The 27,300-nt window shown below is 40.9% G+C and overlaps 1 protein-coding gene across 1 annotated transcript in view; it reads left to right on the top strand.

Annotated features, from left to right (window-relative positions):
- Positions 1–27,300, top strand: part of Pgr (progesterone receptor) — a 58,689-nt gene that overhangs the window by 13,725 nt on the left and 17,664 nt on the right. Inside the window, exons 3-4 of the mRNA XM_055615569.1 lie at positions 5,088–5,204; positions 23,794–24,099. Of these exons, the coding sequence (XP_055471544.1) occupies positions 5,088–5,204; positions 23,794–24,099 (423 nt within the window). The remainder of the gene's footprint in view (positions 1–5,087; positions 5,205–23,793; positions 24,100–27,300) is intronic.

The raw sequence follows: 27,300 nt of genomic DNA on the forward strand, positions 1-27,300 counted from the left end.
GGCACTGTGATAGCCTCTCTCATTTAGCTCCTTTCATCCATACAGAGGCCACATATAAAAATTATCATCAGCCCTCCACTGCATATGGAAAATAGACTGAACGGATAATTTTCTTATGGGGTAGATAAAAATTGAACTAAATTTGAGTGAAAATGTATTTGACTAATGAATATGGTGTTTTCACTTTGTAGTTAGAAAATCTGGTGAATGGAAAGTGGATATTTAACTCATTAAATGATAGGTCTCTGAAGAAGATAAAGAAAATCAAATCCAGTAAAAAAATATTCAGTGGTTATATAAAATAAACTTCTGGGGCATTTTCTTATGGAATTACACAGGAAATAACAGATAGTCAATAAGTATTTGCTTATTGAGCCATCAGAATTCCTTCCCAGTGAGCATTTCGACTGCATCTGGTGAAGCGTTACAGATTTTGTTCACATGATTGTGCACTGAGCTGCTATTTCATAGATAAGAAAACAGACGTGCCTGGAGATTAAATGAGTTGTTCAAGGCCACGGACCTAATAGGTGGGAGAAATTGGAATCTGGATAGCAAAAGTAAGTTTAACAGCTACATAAAAATTGTATTTAGTGTATCAAAGAGACTCAGCATGCTAGGAATTTAAAATTACTGAGACCTCCAAAGATCTTGTGTATATATGGATTATATGCACCAATGTTGACCGCATTGGAAACTAAAACTGATATTACAGGAAGATGGAAAGATATATCAATGGTTATGAGCACCTGTCCTGTCATAGGACTGGAGTTATTATCCCAACATCCTCGTGCCTGGCAACTCCCAAATTTTATACATACATATGTGTATATGTACTATATTCTCTCTGTGTGTGTATGCATGTGTTTGAGACTGTATTACTGTATGCCAGGTATGTACAGGTACCTGCGGAGTCAGAAGAGGGCATTGACTCCCGTGGAGCTGGACTTGTAGCTGTTTGGGTAATGTGGGTACTGAAAGCGCACCCCTGATCCCCTGAAAGAGCAGGAATTACTCTTAACCACTGAGGCATCTCTCCAGCCCCTTGATTTGTAGACTTTGAAACTTTGCTTTCCTCATATAAAACATAATAATCTATCAGATATTAATTATCTGAGCCAAGAAATTCAATGATAAGAATGGTGAGTAATACTGTCACATAGGAGTCTCTGATGATTAGTATAATTGATTTGTTGGTGTTTCCTGAATCTCTGGCAGGGGTATACACACAACAAATCCTACTTGTTATTTTAAAATGAAATTAAGATATACTCATAAGCCAAAAGAAAAATAGCATTGTTTTACAAGTTTGGAAGTCAGTTAATATTGGCCTTCATAGAAGACAGCTGGCGTCGCTGTTTTGGTTGAAGCCTATGAAGAGGTGGTCCCACAAAGTCAAACAGTTGTAAAATGGAAGAGTGTTTGATGGACTTTTTAGGCATCACAAGTGGTGGTTATTTCTTTAAGACTGCAAAAGGACAGTTTTCTACTTTTATTATCCTTTCTGATTTTATCTCCTACAAATCACTCTCATGCTTTTTTTTTCTTCCGAAAGGAACTTTTCTATTTTTAAAATACAATTTATAATGGAAGTCTTGAACTGGGTAATTTTTAAACTTAATTATCAATTTTCAAGGTGACTAGTTTGTATCCTAGAAACTTCTAGGGCTTTCCAGTGAGTTTTGTGTCTTTCTCTCATTTGTTCCTTTTTATATTATCATGATGTTTATGCACTTAATGTGTCTTAATCACTTGAATTTATTTAAATTATATTTAGCCAGTGTCTCGGTTCATTTTCTGTTGCTAACAACATAATACCACAGACTGGGTGAACTACAAGGAAAAGTGATCTGTTTCTAGCTCAAGCTGAGGAAACACACTTAGATCCTTCTTGGTTTCTGAGTCCTGTGGTGGTGAAGGATATATGTTGAGACAAAGAGCTGAACTGAGACCCAGAAAAGTGGCTGTTACAACAGACCCTTTCCTGAGGTAATTCATGAAGTAACTATTCTCTTAAGCCTTCAATGACATGCACAGGTTGTGACACCCTCTTATGACAAGGCACCAATCATCCATCCTACCGGCTCCAACCTCTTAATGTCTTTCTATGGTATTAGATATCAGCATGAGTTTTGGAGGGCCCAAGGTGCCTTTTAGCTGTAGCATCACCATGAGCTGTTCTCAGCCTTCTGCAAAGTCAAATTCTCTATCCCAAGGCAGCATCCCATTCCCTGTCCCTGTCATCAGTAATTTCTGTGAGGAATGCAGGATATGTTGGATGAAATGACTAGACTTGGGTAATCTGACTCCTAGTATCCGTTACAGTCAACACAGGCTAGACCTAGAAAATATATCTTTTGCCAGGCATGGTGGTGCATGCCTGTAATCCCAGCACTCAGGAGGCAGAGAAAGACAGATCTCTGTAAGTTCAAGGCTAGACTGGTCTGCAAAGCTAGCCCAGGACAGCCAAGGCTACACAGAGAAACCCTGTCTCAAAAAACAAAAAGAAAAGGAAGGAAGGAAGGAAGGAAGGAAGGAAGGAAGGAAGGAAGGAAGGAAGGAAGGAAGGAAGGAAGGAAAGAAGGGACCATGGAGTTCACTTTGTGTTGGCCAACTGCTTCTGGCCATGGAGCCTGCCTTTGGGTGTGGTTGATAAACACAGTGACATTCACCCATGGATTTTAAACTCCTGTTCTTGGGTCCTAGGCTCCATATGTGCCATTTGAGATTGTATTTCTGTCCTTTCTTTTTCTCCACTTTTGAGTTACACAGATTGACTCAAAAAGTAGCCCAGACTGTAATTAAGCAACTTGCTACTGTTGTATTTTATTCAGGACTTCTGTGTCTCTGTCTTTTGTGTGACTTCTCTCATACACAAATGAAAATTGTCCCCCTGTGCTCTGTTAAAAGGCGACTGAAAGGCTAGAGGGATGGCACAGTGTAAAAGGCTAGAGGATGGGGCCACGTACTGCTCTTATGAAGGCCTCAAGTTTGGTTGCGAACATCCATGTCAGGCCACTCACAACCTGCCTCTAACTCCAGCTCTGTGGGCCTGACACCCATGCCTTCTGAGGGCACATCTACTCACGTGGGCATCCCTCCCCCATACGTTTATGATCTTGACATTTTTTAAAAAGAATAGACTCTTCAAAAACAGGCGACATGATACAGATTTCTTATTCTACAGGAAATTCTTTTTCTAGTTTACAGTGCAAGTTTCATTTTAGTTAAAATGGAACCACGTAACATAGTTTAAATATTACAAGTCACTAGGCAATGTTGCCTCATCATGTTTTGGTCTTTCATTTTCAATCATGTTATTAATGATTGTTAATGTTATTTATTATTAATATTATTGATGATTATTAATATTACTAAGGTTTTAAGCAATTGAAACACCAGGAAGTTGAATATGGAGAGCAGTTAGAAACAGTATGCAAGTACTACCTATTTTGCAGGGCTTTAAACATAGTTCTTTTGGGATAATGAAAATTTCTCTTTCTGTAGGTAATAGCAATGTAAAGAATTATTGAACTTAGTCAGTAAAGCCTTTGCCTTGCAAACATGAAGACCTGAGTTCAATTCCCAAAACACATATAAAATTTTGGTCACAGTAGCCCATTCTTGTAATTCAAAGATGTCAAGATGGGAGGACGAGTCAGATAGATCCTTGGAAACTCATTGGCCAGATACTCCTATCCTATTTGGAAAATTTATAGGTCAGTTAGAACTCCATCTCAGATAAAGGGTGGAAGATCCTCTCATTTCTGTAAAATGCTAAACTAGAAGCCACACATACACACACTCACATGACCTAGTACAGACCCGTACAGGTCCTGTGTATGCTGCCTCAGTTTCTGTGACTTAGAGGGTCTTGTTTTCTTTGTGTCCTCCATCCCTTCTTGCTCTTCTACTCATTCTGCCTCCTTTTCCATGGGGTTCCGTGAGCTCTGAGAGGAGGGATTGCTGGAGACATTAGTGCTGAATGTCCCAAGGTCTCTCACTCTGTGTCATGTCTGACTATGGGTATGCATATTTGTTCCTGTTAGCTGCAGGAGCAGCCCCTTCTCTGATAATAGAAGAATAAGGCACTATTCTATGAGTACAGCAGATAGCATTAGGAGTCATTTTATCTCTACATTTCCCCCCTTATTTGAACAGTAACCATCTTGACTTGACTAAAGGCCTACTTTGCAAGGTGTAACTTACCCAACACTGCATGGGTGGCCAAGAACTTAAGATTAGACAGACCAGGGACCTAGGAAAAAATCAAATAATACTGTTCAAAAAAGGCGGTAAAAGCTAACAACTGAAATGTCTTGCTGGGACTGCATGATTACTGTGTTCCTTTAGCCAAACAGACTGCATGGAGACGAAGCTGAAGCTGTATCTGGGTCATGGTGTGTCTGCAGTTCTGATGGCCCAGTCCTTAGTCCCAAAGATGGTCATACTTTCGAATGAACTGAGCATCCAGATTTTACGGAACCACTAGGACCATGTGTGCGTCCATTCCAGTCTTCAGTGGGTGCCCACTGGAAGGACACGTGACAGGAGAAGTTGGTTACGTCAACCTGTTAATGTGTTAACTTCATGTCAGTGTGCTCAACTATCAGAAATGCCCTTTCCTACTTAAATTTAAATGCTGGAGCTGGGTATGGTGGCGACACCTTTAATCCCAGCACTTGGGGAGGCAGAGGCAGGCAGATCTCTGTGAGTTGGAGGTCTACAAAGTGAGTTCCAGGACAGCTAGGGTACTTATAGAGAGAAAGCCTGTCTTGGAAACAAACAAACAAACAAACAAACAATAAAATGCTGTACTACCCAGGCCTTTGCCTGTCATGACATAAAAGCTGCATTCAACTTGATAATCACAGCTCTTTATTTAGGTATAAACAGCTGTTGAAATGTTTTTAGCACTTACCATCACTTCATTTAGGCCCTGAAGTCACAGGTGAGGAGCTGAGTAAGTCTGTCTCATTTCCAGCATGCAGTGATGGCCAGCAAGAGGCTGGCCACAGGAGCTGTGTCTCACCTTTGACTTGGAGTCTGTAGAACTTGTGAGTGACGTGTGCTTTTTCCTTTTTTAGGGCAGCATAACTATTTATGTGCCGGAAGAAATGACTGCATTGTTGATAAGATCCGCAGGAAAAACTGCCCAGCATGTCGCCTGAGAAAGTGCTGTCAGGCTGGCATGGTCCTTGGAGGTAAGGTTGATGTTTTCATCAATAGTATAGAGTCTTATGCTTCTATTATAACTCTAAGTCAGAAGAATCCCAGTTTTTTATTCATCTTTATTCTTGTTTTCTTTTTTCTTGTTTGTTGGTGGTGACGTTTCCTACCCCAGTCTGAAGCAACCAGTGATACAATCCTGTTAGTTCTGTAGACTTCCAGCATACTGAGTTCTGGGAGAGGAAACAGCATGCTTCTGTGTTGTGTACTGGGACTGTATGGAAGTGCATGGACCTGTCTTTAGGTAGTGTGGGTTGGAGTCTAGGCCCTGAGGCTTGCTAGTTGTGTGACTTTAAATGGTCCACCAGTCCTAAGGTGGTATTTGCTCCTTAGCTGTGTAGAATAAGTAATCAGAGGTCCATTGGAGCTTAGACCTTGATTCTGAAGGTTTGTCAGAAGCAGATTAAACAATGACAAACTAAGTCAACATTTGCACTGCTGGACTGAGCATCCATTTGGTGGACATATAGTAGTCATTCCCTATCCATATTTTTGTGATTAGACTTCCTAAACTCTTTAATAATTTAGTAGTAAAAACATTAAAGCTGGACCCGGCAGATGACTGAGTAGGTACAGGTGCTTGCCACCCAGCCCAGTGACTGAAGTTTGAACCTCATAACCCATGTGGTGGAAGGGGAAAACCAACCTTCCACAGTTCTACTCTGTTATCAGTATGTTTAGCATGCCATGTATATGTCTAGGGCACATGGATGCCCGTGTACACACACAGAGAGACACATTCAACCAGGCATATTAACATCACGAGCTGGAGGTGTTAAAATGCTTGTCTCGCAAGCCTGAGTACTTGAGTTTGCTCTCCATAACTCTGTAAGTCACCTTTCTAAAAGGCTGGATATGGTGACATGACTTCTGACCCGAGGTCTAGGGAGATAAAGACCAAGCATCAGTGAGGTTTGCTAGCTGGCCAGCCTAGCCTACTCAGCAAGCTCCAGAGCTGTCAGCAGACACCTTCACACACACACACACACACACACACACACACACACGATAGAGGAACAACACCCATGGTTATTCTCTGGCCTCCACAAGCACATGCACAAGAATGCACGCTTAAACGTACATACACACACGTGCATGCACACACAAATATTAGAGTCAGACTTTTAAAATGATTGTGATTATTGTTTAAAATTTTCATATAATTTGATCATATTCATTCCCTCTATAGCACCTCCCAGATTTCTCCCACCTCCCTGCCCATACAACTTCCCCTCTTCTTTCTCACTCTCTTAAAAATAAAAAGCCGTGGGATCCAGTTGTGTTGGCTGACTGCTCCTGAGCTCAGGGACTGCGGTGTGGCTGATAGAACCACTGTCATTCCATTGAGAGGAGGATAGTTGGATCCTGCACAAGAATGTCCAGGAAACAGTTTTGCATATGGATAAAACCTGTCAAACGCAGAAAGAAACATGCATTACATGTGTGATTAAAAGCTTTTTTCTTCCTGGTGCCACCTAAAGCAAGCTTGCTTGTGTTCCCTCAATGTTCCCTATTTCTTCCTTTGGAGAATGTTATTTTTAGGGCAATGTTCTTCAAATTTAAAACCTCACCCAAGTGTTATTTCCTCCCTCAAATTTTTGCCAATGTTCTTGGGCAAAATTAACACCCCTTCAACATGCTGGCCACTTTGCAGTGTCTCATTGAGTTGCAACATTCCTGGTATTTTATGGTTTCGTGATTAGAGACTTTTCCCCAAGCCAACGCCCAGGTCTCCAATGTGTCCATACAATGCCTGGTTGGGGAGGTACTCAGAAGGCAGTGACTCCATCAGTACACCCACATTCAGTATTTTTCAAGTCCTGCACCTCAATTTCCTCCTCTTTCTGTTTCAACTTTATTTCGTAAGTCTTTGTAACCTCCCATGTTTCTGAAAGCAAGCAGTTTCTATCAAGTCACATATCTTGCTGTTGGAGCTACCAAAAAAAAAAAAAAAAAAAAAAAAAAAAAAAAAAAAAAAAAAAGACTTGTTGCTGTGGCTGCTCCCTAGCTCCATCACTGTTTTTTTCCTATGGCATGGTTGCCTTAGCAAGCACCAAGATCTCTAATGCAATGGCCTACCTCCATCAGGATTATAATAGTTTATCAATTCTTTGAGACTTTCATAATGGACATTGATCATATTTAACCCCACTCCTCCTCCAATTCCTCCTAGATCTACACTACCCAAATTTCTCTCTCTCTGTCTCTCTGTCTGTCTCTCTCTCTCAAGTTTGTGATGCCAACATACTAATGGGAATGAGGTCATCCACTGAAGCTTGGTTGACCCATCACCAAGAACTTTATTGTGGGATTTGTCCCTAAATGCCTTCAAAATACTCTTCCCTCGGAGCACAGATTAGAAATCGAGTTGTGGACAGAATCTTCAGAGTATGTCTGCTGATCTGGGGTCTGCCCTTGGGAGTCTCATGCTGTCTCCTAATGTTCTCAGGCTGTGCCCTGTCATCCAAGCTGGTATAACCTTTCATTCCTTTCTAAATACAAGCTTTTTGTCCATTTACCTCATTATTCAAGTGCTGCTCAAGCCATACCCTAACCTCTCCATAATTATCGCAAACAGTATTTTCAAAGTTCTGCATTATTAGAATGATCTGGAGCTTAGATTCCTCTCTTTCTGACTTCTTTTCTCTCCCCTCACTCCCTCTCCCTTCCTTGCTTCTTTCTCCCTGTCTTCCCCTTTCCTTCCACTTTCTCCCTCTTCTTTGATAACAATAGAAAGTAAAATGTCTTGCTGTGCACAACACTTGTCTTGCAAACATGAGGACGTTGTGCATGACATCCGGAACTCACCTTGGTAGAAAGACTTAGCATGCTGATTCTGGCTCTATCTGGAATGGTGAAGACCGACACATCACCGGAGTGTCACGGCCAGCTGTTCTGGACTAGTTGGTTGTAACTGACACTGTGTCACAAAACTCCAGCCTTCATGGGGCTTGTGCTCTGTGGTGGGGGAGGTGACATGCGTGCTGAGGGATGGAGGTTCTCTGCACAATGTTAAGCATGTGCATAGATGCATGAGCATTAGGGAGATGGCTTGTCCTGAGCCCTATTCCGGTTCGCATTTCATTCCCTAAGCAGATATATTTCGGAAACAAATAGTTTGACACTGATGACTTTTCAACGCTAAGTGAACACTTTCCTAACAATTTAAATGTGCATGTAATGTACTGTGAAAAGAAGCTTATGTAGCAACAAGCAGCTTATACTCCTCTGTGAGAAGAATGGATTAGGCCAGTATGGTTTGTATTTAGTGCGTTAAATACCTTGTTTAAAACTGTCCTTGCTGCTCTTACCCACAGAGCAGTCTGATATAATTAAATTGCAATTTTATTGTCTAAGTTAGTTAAATTGTAAAAGATGTCCATCTGAGTCTAGAGAGCGTGGGACAGAGTTTACCAGGGGCCGATACAGAGGAGCCAGGAAGTATACCATATCCTGCCTGTGGCTTGGTTTCAAAGGGGCTACAAGTAGGGAGAGAAGGGGAGCAAGATCCAATTGAACCTTCTCTGAGCCGCTACTCAAGAGCCCGTCTCGTCAGTGAAGCCCAAGTAAATAAGAGCTTCCTCTGTAGACTGGCTTTCTTCACATGCTCATCTTTAGGCAGCTTCCTCTACTTCTAAGCCTGCCTCTACAGGAGAGCAGCATAGGAGACAGTGAGTTCTGAGAGATGTGGCTGAAGTTTCCAAGAAGAACCCCAAAGTGTGAACACAGTCTGAGAGGAAATAGACAGTGGCGTTTACAAAGTAAATAGTGTATGCATGGAAAATACAATAGTCTACATCTTGGTGAGAATTTTTCTAGAGGGCAAGTAGGTGGAACAGAAGAAGTGAAGCTTGGGAGTTAGCGTGGAGATTCGGGAATCCGGAGTTTGTCAGAGAGAATAGCAGTGCTCATTTTAGGCACTGTTTTATCCTTGGTTTGTCTGTAATCATTTCCACACACAGCTCAGTCCTCCATTACTGAAATAGCTTTTCTCTTTCCCTCAGTTATCCATCTCCACTGGCTGTTTGAAGCCTGGGCCCTGGGTCACCTCCATCTGTCTGCACATGACTTGCTTTGGCCTACCTTCTTTTTTCACTACACATGAACTTATATTTTATACTTTACACTTATACTTTAAGCTCAGGTGTGACATTTGACAGAGTGCAAAGAGTCTGAGAAGAGACACTGAGGTTGATCTCTGGTACACTCACATACATACACACACATGTGGAGAGGGAGAGAGACAGAGAGAGCAAGGAGAGAGACAGAGACAGAGATACACACAGAGAGAAACAGACAGAGACAAAGAGAGTTAGAGAGAGAGAAGAGAGAGAAAGGCAAAAAGACCCAGAGCATGGTGAAAAGGAAGTTTACTATGGGTCTATACCAAAGTACCCCTAGACCAGAAGCAGTATCAAGGTCAAGTTGAGGTAAATCTGTTGCTGTTGCTTCACATTTCTTTATATTTCTGCTTACAGATGGGACTGGTTTTATAATAGAATCCAACAGTTCACAGCCCAAGGGCTGTGGCACACAGACTAGAGGACGTACAGAGTGAGGAGCCTGTTGGCCAACCTTCCCTCTCCATGCTTTTCTTGCCCGTCTCTAACTCCTGTTTCTTAATTCCATCCTATGTCCCCAGTTCTTCTGAAATCATAGAGAACTTGATCCCTTTGCATAGCATGCTTCATCAGTAAACTACTTTTATGTGTAATGGCCTTTTGAGGATGAAGGGAAACTATTAATACTGAAAATGTGACAAGGAATATAAAAGGGAACTTTTATGAACTAACTGGCATGAGGGTGAGGTGAGTCCTCCATTTTCCTAACGCAAAGTAACCAAAACAAATATACAGCCTCCTGGGGAGGTGGATGAACTATGAAGTGCTTTGTTATACACTATCTGCTGCGTAAAGTTGGTTAAATACGGACATGTAGCTTAAATGCAGGAACTAACACTTTAAAGTGGTGTTGAAAGGATGTTTTACTTTATGGACTGCGCTGTTCATGCCCCGCGTGAATTCTTACCCCAGAATAATTAAATATATACTATTTTCCTCTTTAAAAACTAGATATTGCCAACAATGTTCCAGACAGACTACGATGGGAGCCGTCTCTTTTAGTTTGTCTTTCCAAACAATATGTTGTCTTCAAAATAATTCAGTTACAGGGTGTGAACGGCACAAAAGGACTAACATAATACAGTATTTTTTTTGTTTGTTTAATTTTCACGTTGTATTTTAGTGACAGTGTTTGTTCCTTCCCTTTCCCCCAAAACCCCCTTGCTGCTTTTCTTCAAATCCATGTTCTTTTTTCTCGTCAGTTGTTACTGCACGCATATATGTATTTGTACGCACACACACATATATGTATATGTTCCTAAATGTAACCTGAAGAGTCCAAGTAGTGTTACTTGTATGTATATTTCAGGGATGGCCTTTTGTCACTGGACCAATTGGTGTGTTCCGTGCCAGAGAAGACCGTCTTTCTCATTCTCAGCTTTCCTCGGTTACCTACAGTTCTTTGTGTAGGGTTGAGGCCTCGTGGGTGGATGGGCTTTTCCTCACCCAATTCGGCATGTTTGTTGCTGTCATCTTTGTTCAGCTCACGTTTGGGCAGTCATGTTGGTGAGACTTTAATATGTTTACCCTCTGATATTGCTGGGAGAAAAATCTCACAGCAAACTCCCTGATCCTCTGGCTCTGACAATCTTTCTACTCCTTCTTCCTCAATGCTTCCTGAGCTTTATGTGAGGGAATGTTTTGTAGGTATATTCATTGGGACTGGGCTGCACAACTCTACGTTTTGATTGGTTGTGTTTTTCTGTAATGTCCTCCGTCTGTTGCAAAGAGAAACGTCCTTGATGAGAGGTAAAGACTACACTTAACTGTGGGCATAAGGACAAATGTGTACACACTGCTGTAATGAATTATGCTGGGTTAGTAAATTAGTGGTTGTAGATTCTCTTCCAACAGCCATGATTTTACTAGCACTGAGTTGTTAGCTAGTTTTCCAGGAACAGGCACAGAGCACTTTTTTGAGAGATAATTTGGAGATTTAAAGAACAACCTTACATTTGAGGGCTGTCTATTGGAAAGATGCTTTGAAATCTATTGGTGGCCCAAGGACACTATGAGGAACAGAAATACAACAGTGGCCTACCTTATTACATTATATCTACACAGAAGTTTGTCAGAAAGAAGTTGGAAGTACATGGGGGTATACTGGGATTCAAACATAGCTGAACCTTTCTGCGACAAGAATCTGCAGAATAAATAATCCAAGTCACATCACCCAGGAAGAATGTCATTAGTGAAAAGGATTACATTCAGAGTGTCAGCACAGTTTAAGTTCGGTTCAAGTTTCTGGAGTAGAGGTGGCTCCAGTTGTGGACTATAGGAGATGCGTGCTCTTTTGAGTGACATCTAGGTTGTTCGGCGCTGGGTTCCTCCACTGTAAGAGGAGAATACTCTTAAAGTAATCATTGCTTTGACACTGTTGAAGGAGCCTGGAACCATCCACCTCCTTCCCTCCATCTTTCTTTTCTCCTTTCCCCTCCTCCCTTCTTCCCTCCCTCTCTTCCTTCAGTTACATTTGTTCCTCCCTCCTAAGGTTTCTCATTTCATATAAAGACCTTTTTTGAATAAAGGTGAAATATGAGAGGACACTGGAAAATCTTGCCCAGGATTTAATAAAATCCTATGGGGGATTGTCAGAAGAAATATGGTTTTGACATGTCAAGAAAAGATCTATTAATGGGCTGTTTGTTCCTATTGCTCCAGTGACTATGTTCTCATCCTAGGAATGATGGTGAAGCTCTTTGGTCTTCTCAGTGCATCTGATTCTTGCTGTTATGAATCACTTCCCTGGCTTTTCACAGGTCACCGTGAACTTTTACATTTAGTTCATTGCTGTGCATTACTGAGTAGGAAGATAGTTTCACCCCTAAGGACGGTGATACATCTTCTCAGTAAGGTTTCATGTGTCTAACTCCTTGCCTTTAGAAGACATTTCTGCATAATGACTCAAACACACACACACACACACACACACACACACACACACACACACACACGAGAGAGAGAGAGAGAGAAAGGAAGATGAACACAGTTTTTCCTTTTACATTTGTGGAAAGAATGCCAAAGCATTACAAAAGTAACTAGCTCTTTGAAAAATAAGGCATTTTCTACATAGAGAAATAAGTAAATGAATAGGTTACTAATTAAATGAATGCTTGTTGGACCATTGTTATAGCTAAGGTTCTTTTGTTTTTTCCTAGAGAGTCATATATTCATTTTTTCTTTTTTAAAATTTATTTATTGTTTTATTAATTACAGTTTATTCACTTTGTATCCCAGCTGTAGCACCCTCCCTAGTCCCCTCCCAATTCTACCCTTCTTCCCTCATCTCTTCCCATGCCTTTCCCCAAGTCCACTGATAGGGGAGATCCTCCTCCACCTTCCCTCTGATCCTAGTCTGTCAGTTCTCATCAGGACTGGCTGAATTGTCTTCTTCTGTGGCCTGGTAAGGCTGCGCGCACACACACACACACACACACACACACACACACACACACACATATTTTTTTTTCCTTGTGGAGTTCCTTTCCCCTCCAGATCTTTCTTCTTTCTATCTCCCCCTTCTTTGATAAGATTTCCTTCACTTTGCCCAAACTTTGGCTATGAATCTCAGCCTCTGCGTTGATACCATGCTGGGTAGAGTCTTTCAGAGGCCCTCTGTGGCTCTGTCCTGTTCCCTGTTTTCCTCTTCTTCTGATATCTGTCCTCTTTACCTTTCTGAATGAGAATTGAGTATCTTACCCAGGGTTCTCCTTCTTGCTACTCCCAAGAGGAGTAGACTGCTGGAAATAATTAAGCTCAGGGCTGAAATCAATAAATTAGAAACAAATAAAACAATTCTAAGAATCAATGAAACCAAGAGCTGATTCTTTGAGAAAATCAACAAGATAGACAAACCTCTAGCCAAACTAAATAAAAGGTAGAGAGACACTATCCAAATTAACAAAATCAGAAATGAAAAGGGGACAACAGACACTGAGGAAATCCAAACAATCATTAGGTCTTACTTCAAAAGCCTATATGCCACAAAATTTGAAAATGTAAATGAAATGGACAATTTTCTTGATCGATTCCACTTACCAAAGCTGAATCAAGACCAGGTAAATCAGTTAAATAGTCCTATATCCCCCAAGGAAATAGAAGCAGTCATCAAAAGTCTCCCATCCAAAAGAAAAAAAGCCCAGGGCCAGATGGTTTCAGCACAGAATTCTACCAGACCTTCAGAGAAGAGCTAACACCAATACTCTTCAAACGATTCCACAAAATAGAGACAGAAGGAACATTACCAAACTCATTCTATGAAGCCACAGTCACCTTGGTACCTAAACCTCACAAAGATCCAACAAAGAAAGAGACTCAGGCCAATCTCCCTTATGAACACTGATGCAAAAATATTCAACAAAATACTTGCAAACTGAATCCAAGAACACAACAAAGATATCATCCACTATGACCAAGTACACTTTATCCCAGGTGTGCAGGGGTGGTTCAATATATGGAAATCCATCAGTGTGGTCCACCATATTAACAAACTAAAAGAAAAAAAAAGACATGATAATCATTTTTTTAAAGTTGTTTGGGGAACCCAGTTTCTGCCACATTCCCCTCACTTACACTCATCCCCACTTCTCTGCATGTGGAGAATGAAGTCCTGGCATTAGAGGATGAGGTGTGCGGAGGAGGTTGTTTTCTTTGGCATTTTCCCTACACTCATTGCCAACTATGGTTTTGTTTTTTGTTTTATTTTGTTTTGTTTTGTTTTGTTTTGTTTTCTGGAAAATCCCCCAAATCTGAATTCAGTTCTGAAGTCTAGAGGCCTGTTCTGTTCTTTCTTTGTTTAAAAAAACAAAAGAAAAAACTGAAGCCACATCCCCTTCTGAAGGCAAGAATGGCTGTGAATGATGGATCCCTCCTGTGTCTCTGGACTTCACCCAGTCTTCCCCTCTCACACAGATCCGCTTCTATGCTTTGAGCCAGCATTTTGGGAGGTTACACCCCTGACTTTGTTCCCCACCCACTACCCTGAACTCTGCAGCCTATGCTGTCCTGATGACTGACTAGGTGTGGGTGCTACACACCCTCTCACACATGTGATCCAGAGACCACTGAGTCTCAGTCTCACCTTTGTCCTTAACATGCTTCTCTGATCATATAGAGGTATGTTGGTCACTGCTGTCTAGAACTGTTTGTAGTATTTACCAGAATCTTCTATTCTCCAGGTCCAGATTGAGCATAAATTTAGGGATTCAAATTTCTATTTTTCAGGTGACATTGAGCAATTGAGACAACAGGAACTTTTAAACCCAACTCTTGTATAGTTGGACAAATGGTTACACTGGCATCTATGTTTCCTGTGACATATATATCCAGACACATGGTTGGGACTGTAAATTGCAGGCAGAGTCTGACATGAAATGGGAGACCAAGTAGTATCGGACCACTAGTTGTTTCTAGAGCTTAATCTGGGGCAGCAAACCTAGCCTTACCCAGCGGCCATTATGCTATGTGAATATGAAGTTACAGTTGTCACTCCTCTATAATTCCTTGCAAGTACTGAGGAGACACTGAAAAGTCTTCAACCTAGAGTGATGTGTGTTATGATAGTCATGATGTCACAGGATCCACCCCCATCCTTAACGCCTGCTGAACCCCATCCTCTGTGTTCCTGTACTTTCCCAGAAGCTTACGTGTCTTTTCAAGGCTTCATTTTAGCCTCTGACATCAGGTTGATGCTCCTCTTCCTACAACAGCACCAAGTGCTGTCATGAAAATTTCATGCCACTCTTTCAAGATCACATGATTCCTGCAGGTATAAAACAAAAACAGCAGCAAAAGAGAGGGCGGGCAGGCACACAAAGTAAACAGCAGCAGTTTCAGGGCTGTATTGATCATTTGTCTTGTTCAGTTTGCTGAGGACCACACCATACCAGCACGCTTCTATATTACTTCCTGATTTGTTGGCTCTTTCAGAGAACACTTAGATGCCTCATCCAACCTTCTTCTTTCCTTGTTCATTTTGCTATTACCTATATTGTTATTGTTTGTATACTTTACTCAGTTCTATATTCCAGTTTATAATTCTTCTATGGGTTGTTTTTTTGATTGTTTTTTATTTGTTTGTTCGCTTGCTTTTTCTATCTTAATGAGAATTTTTAAAAAGTATATGGGTGCCTGTTTGCATGTGTCATGTATGCGTGCATGTATGTATGGGTTTTTTTCATACTGTCTGTGGAGGCCCAAGGTTGATGCCTGGTGACTTTTTCTACCACTTTCTTGTCATTCCACAATCCTTGCTGCTGCTGCTGCTGCTGCCAGAAGTATGCACTCTTCTCACTGACTGGTCCAAGTGCTGCCAAGCTTCCGGGAGGGAAGTGGACAGAACCTGGGAGTCTCAGGTTCTGCTTCTCTCAGGTATCCAAAGCTGGTGATGATTTAGTAGTGTTACAGCCCTTCGGTCAAGCTGCAGTGCCAACAGCAGAGGATGTGGATGTGATCATTCATGGCTTCCTTCACCTTATTTTCAGCAGTGACCAAGGCAGCTATGTCTACCTGGTCATCAGCCAAACCCCAGATGTCCATCAGTGAATCCTTCAGGGAGAAGGGGTAGTCATGATGGAGGAATGGAGTGAGAGGGCTAGGGAGTGAGCAAGCATTTCTTTCATGAATTGGGGATGTTATAAACCTTGGGCAGCAGAAGGGATTTGGGGAATAAATCTGCTTGATTCTATGGGGCTAAGGATGCTATAAATACTTCATTTACAGGCAGTGGTTCAGTCCTATGGTAAGAAGGTGGGCACAGTACTTAATTGTTCTATGAGTGGGGAAGGAACTCCAGGTAAGGTTAAAGATCATTTGCTGAAAGCTAAGTTCTCCTTAGCATAGGGTGGGTATTTCCAGGAATCCCCAGGTGCTTGCTGAACAGGTTCTACTGGGAGAAAGAAAGTTGAACCTATCTTTCCTAAGTACTATTTGATGTTCCTCAGGTAGAAAATGGGGGATTCGAGGTCCCCAGATCAGGCAGAGAAGAGGGAGCCCTGCTTACAAAGGGACTCTTATTTTTTCACTTAGCTCAGGGACTCTCTGGTAATACCAGACTTTGACCTTAACAGCAGGGTCCCACACTTTACACTTCATTTATTCAGTTGATATCTCTCATTGAACCCGAGGCTTCCTAATTCAAGCTGGACCAGCTAGCCAACTTGCCCTAAGGCTCCCAGTCTCTGCCTCCTAAGGTGGGGATTATGACAACCATCATACCTGCAAGCTCTCTCCAGATATGTTTTTTTAATATGTATATATCAGACATTGTGCTTGTTTATTTCAAAAAGGTGTCTTTTTCTTTGAGAGTAGCTTTTGATTTCTTCTTTTTTTAATTCTTTATTAATTATATTGCAACAATAATTTTAACATCCAATATTTCAGTTATATATTTAACACCACTATAGCATGCTGGTAAACACAATTTATATCACTTTTGAGACCTGATAGGCTAGGGTCAGATGGAAGGGGAGGATGACCTCCACTATCAGTGTACTTGAGGAGTGGCATGGGAGAAGAGGAAGGGTTGGGGGGATTGGGAGGGGATGAGGGACGGGGCTACAGCTGGGATACAAATCGAATAAATTGTAATAAATGGACAAAATTTAAAAAAGAAAAAAAACACCTAAATACACTATAGTTTCTTACATTTTTTTTTCTGATGGTGGTGTCAATATTCTACTTGTTATCCATTGGTCACTCAGGACCTTTAACAATCAGCCCATTAAGGTTTTTGAAAATCTAGCAATCAAGTCGTTAGTCAGTGAAGGACAACTTTTAGCTCTTACTTTTGCCCTTTGTTTCTCATTTCTTGCAAGTAGGATAATCACAAGCCTTAGAGCTGCTGCGTGAGGGAGACTTTGTTTATAAATTTGAAAGGGGACTCTCTGTACACATCAAGTGAAGAGAGAAAGAACGCTTTACCTGCAGGTCCCACTCATGCGAGGAGGTGGCCTTCATTTGGGATCTCCTGACAACTTACTCATATTCCCAAGAGCTGAGATAAACACTGACAGAGGTATTTGATTTAATAGCTATTGGGTAGTATATTGCATTTACTTCTATATGTAAATATGTATATAATCTTAAAGACAATATGTATAATTTTTTTTTAAATGGCAAAAAAATCCTGCAAATGAGTAAACATGTCTGATAGTTGAAAGTTTTGTTTCCTTTTGGAGGCCAATGTCATACATGTTTTGATTTTAGAATTGCCTTGATGAGCTGCTTGGAATAGAGTCTTTGTCTCCAAGAGCATGCTGAAGTTACAAATAGTATTTGCTAACTTAACCTACTGAAGCAAAATTTTTTCTCACTTAAATTTTACATCATTGACATCATTTCTTTTTTTTATTAATTACACTTTATTCACTTTGTATCCCCCCAAAAGCCCTTCCCTCTTCCCCTCCTGATCCCACCTTCCCACCCCATTCTTCACGCATGCCCCTCCACAACTCCACTGATAGGGGAGGTCTTCCTCTCCTTTCTTCTGATCTTAGTCTATCAGATCTCATCAGGAGTGGCTGCATTGTCATCTTCTGTGGCCTGGTAAGGCTGCTCCCCCCTCAGGGGGAGGTGATCAAAGAGCAGGCCAATCAGATTATGTCAGAGGCAGTCCCTCTTCCCATTACTATGGAACCCACTTGGACATTAAACTGCCATGGGCTACATCTGTGCAGAGGTTCTAGGTTATCTCCATGCATGGTACTTGGTTGGAGTATGAGTTTCTGGGAAGACCCCTGTGTTCAAATTTCTGGTTCTGTTGCTCTCCTTGTGGAGTTCCTGTCCTCTCCAGAACTTACTATGACTTCTCATTTAGTTTTTCCAACTGTGTTCTTAAATCTACAACGGTCCCATTGTTTGCTCTGCCACCTCATTTTGCCTTATTCTCATTTATTTTGCCTTATTTTCATTTATAGTTATTTTTATTTGTTTCTCTTAAACTTCTTAGAACTTAGATGCCACTGTATCTTTGCCATGTAGTGAATGATCTAGGTAAGGTAAAATGCCTCCTCTAATTAAGCATTTCTCACCTACAACAACAGATGCCACAGTATGTGTGAGTGCTGGAGAAAATATATGAAAAACGAAAAACAAACACAAGTAATTTTCCTTCATCTCTCATTTACTTCCCATCAATTATAAGAACTACTTAAGAAGGCTGGGAAGATGGCCTGGGAGTTAAAGTACTTATTGCATAAGCATGAGGGACTGGAGTTTCAGATCCTCAGAACCAATGAAAGTACTGTGAAGGTTAATCAGTCCTGCTGTAATTGCAGCCTCAAAATGGCTGATGAGACCTGCCGTATCAGCAAGCTCTGGGTTCAGCTTGGAGACACTGCCTCAGTGAACAAGGTGGAAGAGCAACTGAGGATGATCCCAACATCAACGTTGGGCCTCTGTATGCATGTACACAGTCCTGTGTGCACATGCACACATGCAGGAACGCATACAGGCATGCGCACATTCGCGCACACACAAATACACACAATGGACAGAGGGAAAAAAGTAATGAACTACCATTAGCAACTGTCATCGCATATGAGCCAACTAAGATGCAGAATTCTACCTTATCCTGGGGCAAATATATACACTAATTTAAAAATGAGTAGCTTAGTATTGGGCAGGCAAAATGACCCTTAGAATTCAAGCTTCTATAAAATGGCAGAATTCCTATGTAGAGATGGCCGATCCAAAGTCCATTTTTTTTATTGTGATATATATTATGATATACTATCATAAGTGCAGATGAGGGAAGTGTTATTACATCTTTTCTAATCGCTTTTTGAAGAACAGGATGACACTCATGGTGGGAGGCAGATTATACAGTTAGGAAGATTTTAACAATTCAGCTCTTTAGGAAAAGATCTCTTAATAACACCATACTGCTTTTTTAATCTGAAGAAGAATTCGCCTGGTGTTCAAAGTCCTCCTGTAGATAAATGTCTTGATTTGTTTCTAAGGCCTCATCAGTCTAAAGATTTCAAAATAAGGGCAATTCGAAGGACCTCAGTGGGGTCAAGTGCAAAATCTTTTCCTGACTGTGTTAGCTACTGTCACCGTATTCCCTCACCTCTCTGTGCCCTGTGCTACCTCTATTTTATCTGCAGTGTGTCCACTGTTTAGCATGCGTTTGCTCTTTGTGTTAGGACCCTCTCTATCTTTCACCCTCAGAATAAAGACCCGTTAAAGAAGGCTCTGTGTTACTCGATGCTGTGAACTCAGATTCTAAATCAGGACCTAGAACATGGCACCACTAAACATTTCACTAGAAAATAATAGAATAAATGAAAATACCCTTTGATTCGCACAATCGCTCTTCTCTATATTAGCTTCCTAAAGCTGTCAAATCACTAGATTTCCATAAACCTCATCTCTAAAATGAAAATTTTGGTCTTTTAATCAGGACACCTGAGTGGCCCAGTTGAACATTGGATCACTCTTTGAATCATGCAAAGATTGAGCCATGAATATTTTTTTCTGGTTTGCTTCAAGTTATATTTTTGTATAATCAATATGTCAGGAAGTGGGGGCTTTATTTGGAGAAGATTTTTTTTTAAATATGGTCAGTGTGCAGAGCATTTACTTTGGTTTCAAAAAGACACCAGTATTTCACATTAATCAAATACTAATGAAACCAGAAAGGGGGAATATGTAAAAAAGAAATACAGATAGACTGAATTGTAATAAAAAGTAAAGTATTGAGGGCTGTTGTGCGAAATGGGTGCCTGTCGCAGTGAGGTGACTATGGTTTAAGGGGGTTTTCTATAGTGCTGGCCACATCGCAGCTTCTCATCTGAGTATGTACTTCTCAATGACCTGTTTTGCTCTATATTTTTTGTTTGTTCCTATATTGTAAAGCATGATTAAATACTTTGAAAAAAATACCCAAGATGGTTGTATGATGAGGATGGTGAGAGAGAAATGTGATCATGATGGCTCCCATAATATTCTATTATTTTGTCCATTTTATTCTTTCTTCCTTTCTTTGTGTGTATTGAGAGAGAGTTGGTCAGTCTGTCTGTGTCTGTCTGTCTGGTATTGGAGAATAAATCTAGGTCTTCACACATGCCAGACAAGTGCTTCAAGCAGAATTACATCCTTAATGCTCTTATACTTTCTTTATGAGTCATCAAATAGTTTTATTTTGCTCACTAAGTTGCGAAAGTTGGCCTTGAAATGGCTCTGTAAGATGGCCCTGCTAGTATATAGTCTTCCTGAATCAGTTTCTCAAGTGCTTGGGATTACAAGTGTTCCCCCACCACACCCATCTTCCTAATGTTTTTATTCTGTCTTCTCTTCTCCCTCTTCTTTATTCTCCTTATGCTGCCAAGATGTGAAAATAACACCTCACACATCTAACAAGCATAATCCCTCTGGGGTATATCCCTAGATCACAGACTCTTTTCTATTTGGCTTTTTAAAGGGACATTTTAGTACATTACAATTTTAAATTTGAATTACTGTGCAAGAAAACTGTGCAAAAATGTGTCTGATGACTGCAAGAAATTCTTATTTTTTTATGTTTAAACTATGTAATACTTGAAAAACAAAACATTTGTTTTTTTCTAAATATTTATTTCCCTTTAAAATTGTATGTCTATTAGTCTGGGTGTCTGTGCTGAGGTCATTCAGGTACTGCAGAAGCCAGAGTGGGCTTTGGATATCTGGGAGCTGGAATTAGAGGCAGCTGTGAGCTGCCCACCTTGGGTGCTGGGACTGAATTCAGGTCCTCTGCAAGAGTAGTAGTTACTGAGCCATCACCAGCCCGTAACATTTATCAATATAAAACCACTGTGCCTTAAGTGTGGGTATTCAGCCCAACATTGTATGTTAAGTGTCACTTTGAAATTCTGCTGTTTGAATCAGGTGATTAAAATGTTGAGCATATAATTGTTATGAGTGAAAAAAAATGTGAAGAGAAATAAGAATTCAGAAGGAAAACCATTTGGAGTTATTAGGATTGGGGGAGTATGTTGTGTGAGCTATTAGCATTGCTTTTCTAAATTGGAACCAACCATTAAAAATATTGGAATCAAATTCTGTACTCTGGCCTACAAATTCTTCCCTAAATCCCTGTGAAGATTTAGCCCACAGGAAATCCCAGGCAGAGGTGCGAGGAGCAGGGAGAGCAAGTCCTTTAGCATCTCATACTCAGAGCTCCTGAGCTGAGCTCTGCTCTACTGCTCCAACACCAGGTAGACCCCATGCTAATCATTAATCTAATCTAATCCCCAACCTGCAGGTGGGATCATTAGCTTTCACTTTAAGCCTGCAGTGAGACTAAATGGCACATCTGCAACCTTCCCAGTTTACTATAGGTGCTCTGTAAACCCCGCTTTTCTTAGTGACATATTCTTTACATAGGAGGCTTGGCTGACTTCTGAGGATTCTCAGCCCTTTCCCCTGATGACTTGGGGAACTCTCCCTACAAGTTTTAGCCTACAAGTTTTTGCTAACTTTTCATGGGGTTTCACAGCACAACTCTCATTCTTTGTCTTGATGACAGCTCCTGAACCGAAAACTAAGGAGACTGTCACTGTCTGCCACCTGTGTGTGGTGTGAATTGAGACAACTAGAATGCCCATGTCGCACTACCTCTGGCAGTAGCTTCCACTCAGGTTTCCCAGCCTAACGTCTAATTCAGGGGTGCTTTCTTAACTCAGCTCAGTGCTGTATGAGCACACAAATGAACCGCATCAGGGATGAGAGCCGGGACACTGCCATCCAACCTTTTGGCATTATGACATGACTTGTGGACTTGTGTTGTGTGACCCTATTCCCAGGGAGACATGAACAAATGCCTGCTCACCCCAGAAAGAGACTGACAACAGACAAAAGTAATGCTTCATCCAAAGTCCAATTCGGTGGACCACTGAGCTTATTGGGGTTTGTTGGGTTATTGGGTTGGCCTTGACAACCCAGAGGCAGCTGTATCATCAAAGGCTGCCCTAGCATGGTGACAGCTCAGGAAATATGGAACCTTAAAGTTTTCTGCATGGTTTACAGGCGGCTCAGCAGATTGGACAGTCCCTCTTCTAGGCAGCTCGGAAAAACTTCCTCCCTTGGCGGTTGTTCACTGTATCTGTAACCTTCAGAATGTCCCCGTGAATCTTTAAATTTCAGTTCTCCCAGACCTAATAAGGTTTTTACCTCCTCATTGTCATGAGCCCTTTCCAAGGTGGAATTAGAGGGACTGCTGCACAGTATCCTGCCATGTACAGCTCCGTTGGGGTGCAGTGATCACTATCCGGAACACATATAGCCTTTTGGCCACAGGTAGACATGCCTGGACCATTACATCACCAGGCCTCTCTCAGTCCCATGGCACAGCCCCTTCACACTGAAAAGCTATGCCTGACCCAGGGTGGCTCAGGCTGAAAGCCAATCTGTCCTTGGTCACAGAGGCCTTCTCTGATTCACTCCTGACATATCTGTGAAGTGGCAGCTTTCATAAACATCCAAGTACCCATCAATTTGCTTTCCCGTCCAAGCGTTACCCAGGGACAACCCTGCTTGGCTTCTGAGATCAGATGAGTGTGGGCGCATTCAGGCTAGTATGGTTGGCAACATATTAATCTCCTCAGTAGCGAATTTCTTTCGGGCCTTGGCATCATGCTTTTCCTTCTGAATATACAATCATTCATCAAAATAGAAATTATACAAGTTGACTAGAAATACATCTAGTATATCTGCAAGCACAGATCACAGGGTGAAAATTATGTCTCCCCTTAATGTAGAAAAGATAACCTTAATTTTGGTTCTTTAGATCTTGCAGGAGTGCATGTATTAATTTCAAGAAACATGAATCTGCTAAAATTGTATGAAAGATGTTATAGGGTTTACATAATGTGCATGAATTATACTGGATCTTAAAAGAATAAGATAAAAAATACATTCACAATTGTGGTAAACCTGTTTGCATGAATTTAGCCTAGACCACCAGCTTTGGAAGGTAATTCTTTTTTGCAATTGACCAATCCTGATTTTTGGTGTTTTCTAAACTCTGCTTGCCTTGCCTTGCATGCATCTTCTCCCTTAAAGCTTCATAATGTTCTGCTTGGTCCTGATGATACTACATATACCCTGCTAACCCAGTGAGTTCTATTATTATTTAACTTAAATGCCTAACATTTAGATTCTCTCTGTCTCTGTCTGTCTGTCTGTCTGTCTGTCTCTGCTTGTTCTTTGAGACAAGATCTCACGTAGTCCAGGCTGGTTTTGAACTCACTGTGTAGTTCAGGAAGGATTCTTTGAAGTCCTCTTGATCCTTCTGCTTCCATATTATAGGAATGTGTCATCATGCCTGTCTAGCTTTGTTGCATTTCTAGATAAATAATAAAGTCTATAGTACAAGGACTATAAGGCTTAAAGAAACTAATACATTGCTAAGATAATAAATTTCTGTGTGTTACACAAAGTTCTTTCCTTCTTGTCTTCTCTGTAGGTCGGAAGTTTAAGAAGTTCAATAAGGTCCGAGTTATGAGAGCCCTCGATGGTGTTGCTCTTCCTCAGTCGGTGGGCCTCCCCAATGAGAGCCAGGCCCTGGGCCAGAGAATTACCTTTTCACCAACTCAAGAAATACAGCTGGTTCCCCCACTCATCAACCTGCTCATGAACATTGAGCCTGATGTGGTCTATGCAGGACATGACAACACCAAACCCGACACTTCCAGCAGTTTGCTGACCAGTCTCAATCAACTAGGCGAGAGGCAACTGCTCTCAGTAGTCAAATGGTCTAAGTCCCTGCCAGGTAATTTGTACATGATAACATGCCTTAAAGGATATTACGTTTGTGGCACTCGCTGAATGTTAAAACAGTCTGGACAATCAGTCAACCGCCATGTAAAGAGCACATGTTTTAGCAATTCAAAATGCTTGCTAAATCTCACAGGTGTGCTTGGTTTGGTTGGTAAAGCACTAGGTTAGCATGCATAAGCCGTGGGATCACTCCTCAACAACACTTGCACACACAAAGACTCACACAGACTAGGGAATACAAAAGGAGTAGAGCACACATTGAGGATGGCTGATAACGAACTACATGAAGCAGTTAAGGAACAGTGTGAGTGTATGTGTTAAACCACAACTATAGCAATTCAGGAAAAAGACATGTTAGCTGTCTCCTTACAGTGTCTAATTCATTCTAAAACCTGACTGAAGCTCTGAGTCTGTTAAAGACAAAATCAACTGTGCCTATTCATGTAACAAATCAAAGCAATACTCAGAGAACCTATAATTTCTAACATCAGTGAAGAATACAAAATTCCTGAAGTTAATAAGGAATTTGGAAAGACCGATGGACTTCTCTCATCACCCCGAGGGAAGAAGGACATAGTCCACCTAGAGTGAGAACCCGTGTGTTTTCATGGAAGGATTTTACTTATTTTACCAGCAAGATTTATCCCCCAGTACAGCTTTTTAAGAGCCAACTGGCTGGTAGAATTGTAAGGATGAATTTCTCACTTGGTTGAAACATAGATGGCAGAGACAGGTAAAGGCTAGCAATTGTTTGTGTAGGCCTTAACCTCATGATTAGAAGCAGAATAATTCTTTTAAATATAGTGTGCTCCACACACCAATAACATCCTTGTATTGTTAATTTTTCTGACACACGGTCAAGAACTAAACACATTATGTCCTCCTTGAAATTTAATAAGATTTTTTTTCTTTTCTTTTCTTTTTTTTTTAAAGAATTCCTTCCCAATTTGCCCGAATACATTTCTTGGCTATTATTCTACCTGAAAGGTTTGAGATATAATAGATGAATTGTAAGTGAACATCCAAGGTTATCTGAAACAGAAAACTGATTCTTGTTTGTAGACCTTCAAAGGGATATGTGTTGAGAAAGGTTAATAAAACTTGCTATTCTAATGGGGATGAAGTCATTGTATAGATGAGTCAGAGTCTCCAAGTTTTCATTCACTGACATTTCATTGTAGCTGACAGGCCTTGGGCAGGTAACTTTTTCTATCAGAAAAAGTTTTGAATGTTTGAATATTTACAGTGAAGTGGCTTTCAAATTTGATAGATCTTTACTAAGCAAATGTCATAATAACATTGGTAGAATAATTATGTTTTAAAAATGGGTGTTTAGCTGTGATTTTAATTGTCTGCTTCCATTATTTGGAAGTGGTGATTTCCTTGGCTGTCATCACTATGGTTCATTATTACTTTTGCTTGCATTTTTTTTGGAGGCTCTTTATTGTTTTAGAAGATTTAACATTAGATGGTAAATTTTAAAAAGGAAGCAATTTAAAAGAACATTTATTCATTTTTGATAAAAGCTGCTTTTCAGTTAAAATGTTTATGTATCAAGATATTTTGACCTCTGTACAACCTTGAAAAATAATGAGAAGAAAACTGTGTATTGAATTTGGTAGCAACTTTTTAAGGGTTGCAGAACATAATTTATGTGTGGCAAATCAAAGCAATGTCCACATCTTTCTGAGCCCCTCTGTTTCGGTTAATGCTGCACAAGAGTAACACTGAGATGGTTAAGAGTTTGTGCAGACGGTGCCCTCTTTAAACCATATTTGCAAACAGCGAATGTAAAAGGAACACTACAAAATGAGTGCAGAGATGGTCGAGGAGCCAGGAACTGATTTTCCTCTGTGAAGAGCTGATAGAGATATGCATTGCTCTTGTTCTTGTTGCCTTTCTGATTGCTGTAAAGCCCTAGCAGAAGTAACTTACAGAAGCAAGGTTTTGTTTTAGCTCATAAGAGGTACAATCTGTCACAGAGGGGAAGGCACAGCGGTAGGAGCCTAAGGTGACTGGTCACACTGTGCCCTCCGTCAGGAGGGAGAAAGAGATGAATGCTAGTGTGCTTTTACCTTTGTGTCAGATCAAGAATCCCGGGCATAAATGATGACACTGATGTGGAGTGGATCTTCTCTCTCCATTTAATGCTGTGGAAATGTCCTTACAGACAGGCCCAGGGGTTTGGCTCCTAACTGGTTCTAAATGTGGGCAAGTTAGCAATTAAGAGAGGTCATCACCATGGGCCAACATTAGATACTCTGAACTAATGTCAGTTGCACCTAGACAAAGGCACCATTCTTATCCAGTGACTCACTGAATGCCTACCACATACCTGCTGAGTGAGGAGCCCAGCAATTAAAGAGTGCTGCTGGGATAAAAGGCCAGACGGCAGGCTCACAGAATGAACACAATGATGTAGCACACCTTTGCATCCGGGCACAGAAGAGAAATTTATTTTATTCAGTTACTCATTTGCAATGATATCATTAATTGAGTGAAAAATGGACTTTCGTTAAAGGAGCCTTAACAATAAGCCAGACTGTGAAATTACATAGTAACGGTGAAAAGGGAGCTGCAATTATCACTGTACATAGGCTGTTGGAAAGCCGGTTGACAGACCAGCTCATGCTTTTGAGGCAGTAAAAAGCACATCAAAGGTGGATGAAAAGCACACGTTCAGAAGTGACTCCATCAGTGAGGGCTCTGGGCATGGCTCTGCAGGTGTTGCTGGGTTCTTTATTTTCCAGACAGTTTCCTTTCCTCCTCTTTGTCTTCACTCTCATTGTCGCTGACCTGTTAGCATATTTACAGCTAATTTTACTTCTCTCCATTAATATTTCGGAGATGTTTTTTTAAAATGTGGTTGGAGCATGTAAGATGCCATCAGCCTCAAGGCGTCATATTTATAAACCACCACATAGATACATGCCATTTGACATTTAGCATCTGGCTATGAACGACTTTATGTAGGATTTTATCCCTTCTTCACTGAACACTGTAATCCTGGTTAAAGTATGAAGTAATGTGTCATCTACAAAATTTTAAAGCTTAACAGTACACATTTCCTCTATTTAAGAAGTTTCAGCCCAGAAAGAGATCTTTGACACCTAACAATAACATAAGACACAAGAGTAGAGGACATAGGAACAGATGAATACTTTCAGCACTGGGCTCTGAAGGGACGAGAAAG

The sequence above is a fragment of the Psammomys obesus genome, unplaced genomic scaffold (genome assembly GCF_907164565.1).
Source record: "Psammomys obesus unplaced genomic scaffold, mPsaObe1.curated_primary_1811, whole genome shotgun sequence".
Taxonomy (NCBI): Eukaryota; Metazoa; Chordata; class Mammalia; order Rodentia; family Muridae; genus Psammomys; species Psammomys obesus.